This window comes from Cryptotermes secundus, unplaced genomic scaffold (genome assembly GCF_002891405.2).
Source record: "Cryptotermes secundus unplaced genomic scaffold, Csec_1.0 scaffold8013, whole genome shotgun sequence".
NCBI lineage: Eukaryota > Metazoa > Arthropoda > Insecta > Blattodea > Kalotermitidae > Cryptotermes > Cryptotermes secundus.
The window spans coordinates 9,234-19,528 of record NW_019739697.1 but is presented as its reverse complement, the minus strand read 5'-3'; the positions used below and the strand labels follow the sequence as shown (position 1 = coordinate 19,528).

At 37.8% G+C, this 10,295-nt stretch overlaps 1 protein-coding gene across 3 annotated transcripts; it reads right to left on the bottom strand.

Moving 5' to 3' along the window:
* Positions 1–2,370: 2,370 nt before the first annotated feature.
* LOC111871994 (ATP synthase subunit s, mitochondrial) lies at positions 2,371–7,578 on the bottom strand. Of its 3 annotated transcripts, none has more exons than XM_033754472.1 (4): positions 7,430–7,578; positions 4,928–5,133; positions 4,136–4,298; positions 2,371–2,576 (listed from the first exon to the last, which is right to left on the bottom strand). In XM_033754472.1, exons 1-4 carry the CDS (start codon positions 7,498–7,500, stop codon positions 2,459–2,461), a joined length of 558 nt encoding a protein of 185 aa, XP_033610363.1. In that variant the 5' UTR covers positions 7,501–7,578; the 3' UTR covers positions 2,371–2,458. The 3 variants fall into 3 exon arrangements, with proteins under 3 accessions (XP_033610363.1, XP_033610361.1, XP_033610362.1); XM_033754470.1 differs by having other exon boundaries at positions 2,371–2,649; positions 7,430–7,576; XM_033754471.1 differs by lacking the exon at positions 7,430–7,578 and adding an exon at positions 7,297–7,423 and having other exon boundaries at positions 2,371–2,649.
* Positions 7,579–10,295: the final 2,717 nt, after the last annotated feature.

The following is a 10,295-nucleotide window of genomic DNA, read 5'->3' as shown; positions in this document are numbered from 1 at the left end:
TGACAGCCTGACCAGCCTAATCGGGCGGCGACAAACATTATCCTTACGATCCTTCCACTCGTTCCACTCCACTCTACGTGGGGCAGGGATTACAATGTATGTTTAGGGTTAATTTATTGGGCATTCACATTGCAGAGATTATGAATGCGTGGAGCTCATCTCCATTCCCCAATATAACGTCATTGGGTCTGCTTAGAGCGCTTAGAGATTTCACCTTTTACCTCAAAGTTCACATATTACTCCCAAGGCTGACAAAACGTGTGTGTAAAACTATAAACTTCACATGCACTTAATAATGTCACTAAAATAACTGACTGAAACAAAATTATCAGCATTTATTAATTATACAGACACATGAAAAAATAAATTACTTGAGAGTGATAGACTAAAGCAATGTGTACTAAGTTCACCCACAGATAACAAAATAAGAGTAACTGCTTATCTTCACCAGATTTATTTGGCATCAGTGCTTTTCAGCTGGTTCTGGGTTAAGCTTTCACATCCATCTGGACATCCCTTTACACAGCCAACTGCATCTCAATTGATGAGGACTGCATGGCATAACTGAGATGTTTTCTGCCATTTAATAGCTTTCATATCCACAGTCCCAGAGCTGAAGAACATTTGCTTTAAAATTAATTCATCAAACATCAAAATCTTCTATGCATCTTGAGTGCACACTTGTGAAGCACCAGACATGACTAAAATATTGTCACATGACTGAATGATCACAGACGTGGTTTGGATTGGTAATTGGATTTACTGCATGCTTACAACTCGGAACTACAAGTAACTATAATGCTGCACATGTCGCTATAACCCACAATAGTCTTCTCAGCTTGCTACAGCCTCCACTAGTAGTTCAGAATTACTGCATTTTTTAAACGTTTTAGAAACTGGATGTTTCCATCCTCATGTGAGGGGGGAGGACACCCAATGTGTTGGGTCCCTTCGAAAAGGCTAACTTCAGTGATGAGGTTAGCTGTTTCTAAGGGACCCAACAGAGTAGGTGTCTCCCCCTCATCTGAGAATGAAAACAGATCCAGTTCCTGAAATGCTGTTTTCTAGTTATTAGAATACCGGACAATGGACAAAGTCCAAAACATCTGTAATTCTGAGTACTATACACTATCATCAGAACCCTTCAGAATCTACTTCCACTAGTCATTGCATGGTTAAAGTCTTCTGAAAAGGGCTATTCCTCACAAATTTATGGCTCTGGAACTGCACTCCCTAACCACTGTCTCAAGGCTGTACTGTTCTTCTGCTGGCCTCCTAGCCCAGGGCCTCTGTTCTCAGACTGTCCACCTCTGAACTCAAACTTTACTGCTAAATTGCTGTTGGCCCTCATTGGCACAGTGATTCTTGGTTCTGAGTACCACGGGACTCATGGCCTTATTTTACTGTCTGATGGCTCTACTAACCATGGGTTTCAGTTCTCCAGATATGGCCTGGGGACAGACTCAACAGAAAATACCTTTCCTTGCAGGTGCTATGTTACAGAGTGAAGTAGACACCATGGTAGACTGCACAGAAAACACTGCATCTAACAGCTTTGCTATTACTGCAGGTGTGTCTGTAGCAGCGATCACATGATGGATATTGAGCCATTGTCTAGTTATAGGCTTCTTTGCAGAGCCATTCTCTAGCAACGGCTGTCTCTGATGGTTTCCCAATTCCAACTTTCAGCACATAAGCCACAATATGTACAGCCACCAGACTATGAAGTGGGCCACTCACCTCCATTTAATGTCACATTAAGAATGCATGGAAGCACACCTGTACTCCTCCAGACATCTATGAGGGATGAAGTGTAACTAGAACAGGGGCAATTTTAAAGTTTGCAATCCACACAGGACTACAAATGCAGAGCAACAAACTTATAATTTACTACACTCTTAGTTCAGTGCAAACAAGACAGCTGTCAAAAGCATATGAGAGGAGTCTGTCCCTCTACTAACAAGAGCCCACAGACTAACCAAATTTTGCCCAATCCCAGTATGGTGGCCCTACATTACATTTTCTTGAGACATTCTGATTATGGGTGAATTGGGTTTGGGACTCTGTAAGAACATGATCTTGAATTGAAGAGAGCTCTAACAATGCAAAAAAAAAATGCCGATTTATTACAACACATTAATATAACTTGGTAAGAAATATAGTTCTTGTATCTCTTTTTCTGAAGCCAACTGCACCATGGGTATCTTAATCGATATACCTGTATCAGAGATAATGCTAGTTTAACATGTACTTGCAGGGCATTCAGTTTTGAGTTCAATAGCTGCAAGAATTTGTTGAACGGGAGCAAAGATTTGAAGGGAAGCGGGGAGGTGACACACACATACACACTGAAATTAGCAAACACTAAACAAAACTAATGAAATTTGGTTACTAATGTGCAACAGTCAGATTACATAACAGTACCAAGATCACAACTTTAGGAATAAACATAATACTTTCAAGTGAATATAACCACACCTATCCCATTGCAGCTATTTCTGTGAATGCTCTGGCTGTCCATGTTGATGTCTTGGGACTCTGTCAAGAATCTCAATATCACAGCTTGGTAAATGTGACTGTAAGACAGACAAACATTCTTCTTTATTCTTCAGATATATCAGATCATATATATGTAAGGATGTGAGTTTACTGAAATAAAAGGAAAAGAACATTGATGTAAAATTATTAATGAAAGATCAATAAACGTGAATGTCATTAACAGACCCAATTTTCAAGTTCTGTGCTCAGAACATCCCAGATACTCTCACTAGAAGGCATCACTTGTGGCTGGTACAGTGATGTGAAGGGCCTGTTTTCATGTTTCATCACAGCTTTCAGATGGAGAAACTGGAAAATGCCATGATAAATCTCTGTCAGGATGGAAAAGTTCATACCAGAAATCTCTCACTTATAACAGAAGAAAAAGTGCTACTATCTTCTGCTTCCTGACTTTTAAAAATCTTGACTCAGAACTGAAAGAACATCAGATTTACAAGTATTAAGGGATTAACTTCATTACTGTGTGTATAGTCTGTTAGTATAAACATGTGCTGTAACTTCAGCCAGATTATGTAGTATCAAATTAAACACCATTATCATGGTCTTCTGGAATATGTTACCATGTAATTTGGTAGATAGGTAGCAAGCATTCAGAGAAACCTGTTGCAGTGATCTTTAGAATACCATCTTCTACTCTGAAGACGTAGGCAGCAGGTCTTTCTGAAACAATGGTATCTATCTACCACACTACAAAGCATCATATCCCATACATCATTCACTGCCACAAGTACCTCAAATCTCAAATGAAATATGAGTACAATCATGACTGGCAAGCTGACAAGATGTCAACAGGTAGTACCATCCTGATATTCATACAGAGAAAGTGTGGAAAATAATGGAAAATTTTGTTCAGGACAGTCAAGATTTGATTTGGGTGCTGACCCAGATCAATACAAACCCACATTTTGTTGCTTCATTTGTGTAGTAGCTGGCACATATGCACATTTTTATATTTTGCTGTAGTGTAGTCATTATAAATTTTAATCATCTCTTCCTGACATACGTTCGTCAGTTTCAGTCACACAAAATGTGTTATAATAAATAAATAATATGTTATATATTCCTTCTATCTATTTTACATAATTTTGCTTGGAAACTAGGAAGTCATAAGAGGGAAAATGGTATCACCCTTAAATTTAATTGGACAAATTCTTCTTACTCTGACATTTTCACTTTCATATCTGACCTCAATGTGAGTAAACATGATGAACAGAAGTGCAAAATCACTGTTGAGGTAATGAATAGTATAGTTGATTAGGGAATATCAGACTGTTAAAATCAGTTTTGTTTTTACAAACCCATTCCCTTAAAACAAAATCCTGAAGTTGCAGAGTGTGGCACAGACAAAGAATAAGAAAAGACTGAAGAGTACAGTCTTCTGGGTTGTAATATGGTGCAGTTCAGTAAAAGACTGACATACACCTCTATCTTTAGAGGTAAAACAGTAAGCCAAGGAAGAAGCAGGCAACAGAAAATGTTGGGCTCTTTTGAACCACACAGTGTTTCAACCCACAAAATTGTACCCTTCACAGTCACCACATTGAGAACTTCAAATCCAACACATAATAAAACTAACCTTAATGTATGAAGGGACTTCACACCTTTATCAGTTATGTTCCCACAACTGATTATTTGCAGACGTTGGAGTGAATCCTTCAGATATGAAAGCTTTTCAAGAGCTTCGTCCTTTAAATACAAGCAACGATGGAACTGTACGTGTGTTATATGTGTACAGCCCTCTGAAACAACATGTGACACAGACCTGTCATTAGAACAAATGTGTGCCACAGGGAAATACTTATTGAGCTGCAAATTAGTGTTCTGCATCTTCATGCGTGAAACAGAAGGAAGTCCTAAAATTGTTTGTCGGGAACAAACACATTGGGAGCGAAGAATGATAAATGATAACATCACATGTGTCATGCTTAGTATCATACTTTATCTATCTCCTCCTCCTTTTTCTTCTTCGTCTTTACTGGCACTACAACCCTATGTGGATCTTGGTCTCCTTTGTGGTTTCATAGCAGGATTTTTTTCAAAGGTGGGGTCATTATCCCCATGCCCAACCACCAGCATGGAGCACCAGACTCTACTTAGTCTGGCCCCCATCCTTTGACTCGTCTGGCATGAGTGGCCCTACCAGGAGCTTACACTCCCACCAGCATAGCTCATCAGGTCACTGGGGCACATAAACCTCCTCTCCACAATAAAGCGGTAATCCTCGAGGAGGCTATCTACTGTTACACTTATTAAATCAAGAAAAAACAAATGGGTGTGATATGGACAGATGGTAGAGATATTGTCAGCTGCCACGATACTTCTGAAACATTTAAAACAAAATGTAACATAAAAAATTAAACATACTCACTGAAGTATCCAAAACCATAATGCATAATCGATGAATCTGTAGCATCTACTGCCTGAATATACCTAACATCTCCCTCTGGAGGCAATGCATTATAATCTTTAAGGAATTCACGCTCATTAGTCCATTTAATAAAGGCTCCATTACGCATTAACCATTCTGCACAAGCTCTATCAGGACCAACCCTCGCAATTCGTTCATCATCAACTCTGAAATGAGAAATGTTACTTTCATAAAAGCAGGAATTATACAGACATTAAGTGAATTATTAATTTCATTCCCCTCTCCTCTTTAACACCTGACATTTGTTTGTGAAGATAGTCAAAAGAGAAATGCAAGCTGTTTCAAGGGTAATGCTTCTGACTTGTATCTGGAAGATAACTGGCTCACATTTCAGCTGTTACAGAAACATGGTTTCCCTCAGTACCTCCAGATGAATGCCAGGACAGGAATTTAAATGCTGCCATAATCACTTCCTTCAACATCCCTTCCAATTCATTATTCAGTATCACTTAATCATATCGTTGTTGTATGTGTTAGACAGTTAATGTGGGTGATCTTCGTTGTGTGGCTTGTGACTTTGTGTATGTGTTTGGTGACTATTTCCACATCCTGGGTCTGTTGCCTGTATGGATGTTTATGGAAAGTGGAGGATATGTATGTATATATATGACGAGTCCTGTATCAATGTATTTTGATTTATGGGAAAATGAAATAACAAAAGAAAGAATGAAAGATAAGTGGTCATAAATGTGTAAATTTGTAATGCATTTAATTCAGTTAATTTGGGTAATTTGAATGAAATTGTATTAATTTTAAGTTTTTATAGTATTGATTCTTTTTAAATTATGTTTATTAATTATAATTGTAATAAGTTTTTTATTCTATTATCTATGTTAATTGACTAATGTATGTGATTTTAATTATGTAACTTATTATATGTATCTCGACACATCTATTATCAAAGGGATTATTTTCCACATCCTAGGTTTTTTACCTGTATGGATATATGGAAAATAAAGGAAATGAATGAATGAATATGACATTATCTAGTCTAAATTATTGTCAGTGTCCTTGAATAAATTTAAGATAATACTTGTATTTCTGAGTTTCATAACAAAATAATGAAAACCTTTGATCAGATAACCATTCTGTGTCTATAAATACAAATTGAAGACTACTGTCTCCTGGGATGTGACAGCGTGTACGCAGTTCTTGCCTTTGTCCTCTCGCCCTGCTAATAAATATCAGAAGAGTTTCCCATAACCAGTTGTATTAACACATTATTGTATAGCGAAATTGTGGTCTTCTGGGTTGACATCATGTGATCTTGTAGGTTCATACTGGTTTTTCAGAGGAACATGCTGTCTCCATCTTCAGGGTTGAAGTGTGCATATTAAAAAATAAGTTCTACTATGCAGGCAAATTACAAGGTGGACAGTTGTAAGACCCAAGAAGAGGGAGGTAAAGATAGTTGTCTATATAACCGAGCCCATTCCTAAACCTATATAATTTAACCTTGAATACAAAGGGAATACGTACCTTTGAAATACTAGCATCTTCCCACAACATTACATGGTATCACAACCCACAAGACTACAGTCTTAACAATTACAACTGTGAAAACCTCAAAATTTGTAATGGTATGGTAATATGTCTCCTTTTGCATGTTCTGAGCAACTTTATTTATTATGTGTAACATCTAAATGTCTCAACAAACTACATGTGAATATGAAGATAGGTAAATTTATACTGGATTCTGTAATGTTTTGGGTTTGGTTTAATTCTACATATTTATGTAGCATCCACCGTGGTTCTAGAACAGACAGACATTCAAGAGGATGTCTCATACCTTACATCCTCTTCAAACAATCCTTCATAATTACCTAAGAGTATTCTTGTGTGTAAACACTTGCCATGAGGGTCTACAGGAAATGTGGAGGGAACCCATTATCAAACTATTTCGCTAGAACAATGCTCAGCTACATACTCCTGCCAATATAGTAGGCGGGGAAAATATTCTCGGATACTCTTTGCAATGAGAGGTCAGGTTCTGGAAGTGTTCTGGATCTGGATACAGTAATGTTCTGAAAATACTATTTGATAGCAGGACAAAGTATTAGAAAAGGCATACTTCCAAACGAGCTATTAAGGAAGTAATATGACTTACATGCATAGAAATGTTTGCTTCTGAAACTATATCAGACCTGGAGAACTGCTGGATTTTAAAACTAAAACGAAATTTGGAGGTGACTTCCTACAATGACATAACCTCACTTAGCACTTCGCGTGAATTCAGGAGATAGCCAAAGGAATGCCACTAAGATATTCATACACTTGTACATGAGGTTATATTTATGTATCTGGCCCACCTCAATTCAATACTCTTTCGTTCCTCAAGTTGTGGTACAGAATTCATTCCGAGTAGTTTTCATTAATGTTATGTAGCATTTCTATTACGATTATTAAGCACATACGTGCATTACATTCCACATTAAAACCCACCTATTCCACACAATATTTAGCCACTGCCAAAAGCGTCTATGGCTATTAAAACAGAGTCTTGATACAGTCATTTGGTCAAGGTCAAGAATACGCGTATATGTAGAAAGATGGTTCCTGTCTTTCAAAATTACCGCGAGCAATACTCGAAGGCAATGGGGTTAGACGTTATTCCAGCGAAGACCGCGAAGACTACATTGCACATAATCGATATTCATGTTCAATTTACATTCATGATGGATATACATCCAATCATGTACGACCGCTACTTTTAAATTTAAATTCCTATTCCACGTGAACAGTTCAACTGAATGGTAAAACTAAAACTCTGTACCATGAAGATCCATCAAAGCAAAAAAGTAAAGCTATTCCTGTAACAGGCCGTGAAGGCCCATAGGGTTGTGAGACGTTAAGGGTCCCACATTACCTTGACAATCGGCTCAGAGATAGCGGTGGCGGCTGCGCTTCACTCCCCAGGAAAATCATGTAATTGATTCCTGGTAGNACCATGAAGATCCATCAAAGCAAAAAAGTAAAGCTATTCCTGTAACTCCCTCTAGGCATTGAAAATCCAAATGGATTTCTTTTCAGGCTGCTGGGTATTCTGGTCTAAAGGATTCCATTCCATTCAGAGACTTCTAAATGGCCCATTATACCAGCCTCAGATGATAGATATGAGAATAGGGGCATCTGGTGGAATGAATTGGCAGTGGAACCTGAAGTACTCAAAGCCTGTCCCAATATCATTTTGTTTGTATAGAATCCAACACAAATTGACCTGGAGAGAAGTCGGTGGCTTACTGCCTGAGCTATGGCACAGCCAAAGGGTCCTATACACACTGATAAAATCGGTCATTCTTTACATGAGCGATGTGTTTCATGAAACTTGTATTTGTTTCAGTGAAGCACACCCATGTCAGTGAATGGTTTGGTGTCTGCTTCTAGGTATCATGGTATGTCACTATAAACATCCTCATATACATTGCAGTCTGCATCATGACACATATACTGCCACTTGTATCAACATATATGGGGCCTTTCAAGAAACAAGGATTCAAAGATATTGAAAACCATCACTATACTAAAGATTTTGTTTGTAGAGNCCTATTGTACCAGCCCCAGATGATAGGTGAGGGTGATTGTGGAGCAATTGGTGGAATGAAGATTGGCAGGGGAAACTGAAGTACTTGGAGAAAACCTGCCCCAGCGCCACTTTGTCCATCACAAATCCCACTTGACCAGACGTGGGATCGAACACGGGCCACTGCAATGGGAAGCCAGTGACTAACCGCTTGAGTTATGGGGTAGCCCTATTTATCATCTTACTAAAACCAGAAAGACAAATAGACCATGTAAACACATTTTGCCTCAACTCTCAGCTCCCTGTCCCTTTCCTACTGAAGATATCTACAAAATTATTCAGTAGAATCACTTCTTCTACCAAGGTTCTGAATTAATAGGATTGTGGGGCAATACTTTTAATTAAATCTTGCAATAAAAAAATTTCATGCATTATGAAACTGGTATTTTTTATGTCATTCACTTATTGGTTGTTGAACATGAATATATCAAAAGTTTGCTGCATGCACAAAGTTTGAATATCTGTCATGTATGAAAGCTGAGATGAGTTATAAATGGATTCTTTTGGTTGTTGAACAGGAGTTCCAGGCATCTGCAATGTTGCACACAAACTCTGTTCTCTAGGCCTATCTAAAAGCAGTTGTTCCATGAGTTATAAAATTGAAAGATACAGATTCCCAAATCTTTTTCTAGACATGATATTTGTGGATTCTTCATCCAGATGGATCTGTTGATGCAATCCTTGTGTCACTTTTTTAGCACTGATGAATGATGATCCTGAATACACATTATAACCTTAAAATTGTAGCTATGTTGAAATACTAGCTTTCAGATTCTCCATATTGCAATTGTGAGATTTCATGTATTGCTCTATGTCACATTTCAACTACAGTTGATTCTCACTTAAAATCTAGTTAACCCAAAATTGATGTTGGCAAACACAGTACACTACAGTACTCACATGACAATACTGATGACTGTATTTGACTTAAAAAGATGAAATAACAAGTGAAATGAAGAAAATTACATGATGAGCATTAGATTGTTATTGTTCACCTAATATTGCTAGATTTTTAATTCACACATAATATTAAATAATACTGAATTGATATACAAATTTTATTTTCTCAGTTATTTAATGACAGTACCTTATACCATACACATCAAATTTTAGAATGATCAGTGAATAAGGCACTGGAATGCATGTGGGAAAAAAGTAGTTGTGGCCTAGTTTAGCTACTATACTGGCATGTCACGAGGTACTGAAGAAAACCATGAAGAACCTGTCAGTAATCTGGCCAAAATTTAAAACCAGTGATATTCCAAATACAAATCAGAAGCACTGCTGCTTGAGCCAACTTGTTTAACCCAGTACATGTAGGACACAAAAGGAAACAAGAACTGCATATACAATTTCGGTTGGAAAATCTCAAGGGATGACTCCATTTGGGAGACTAGAAATAAGAGGGATGACTAAGCATATTTTAGAAAACTGAGGTATAACTGCCTCCATGGACCTGAGTGCTTCTTGAGAAGCTGCCAGTTGCTCAGCCACTGAAGAATTTCTCAGTGTTTTATGGAACCCATGGCTCATTGTGGTCAAAAAAATTTTTTCTGGGCCCTACCCTTAGCCAGACAAATCAAGTCCATACAACCCCATCCTATTTCTCTAAGATCCATAATAATACTACCCTTCCACCTAGTGGTCTCATTTCAGGTATGAAGGTAAAAAACAGATTAAACAGTGTTAGGATAGGCATGTGGTCCTTTGGGAATTATGATAACACAT

Coding starts and splice junctions, on each gene's coding strand:
- LOC111871994 (XM_033754470.1), bottom strand. CDS start 7,500: ATGACTGTATCAAGACTCTGTTTTAATAGCCATAGACGCTTTTGGCAG. Junction 4,299..4,927: donor TTATGGTTTTGGATACTTCA/GTGAGTATGTTT, acceptor ATGTTGTTTCAG/AGGGCTGTACACATATAACA. Junction 2,650..4,135: donor AAGTCCCTTCATACATTAAG/GTTAGTTTTATT, acceptor CTTTTATTTCAG/TAAACTCACATCCTTACATA.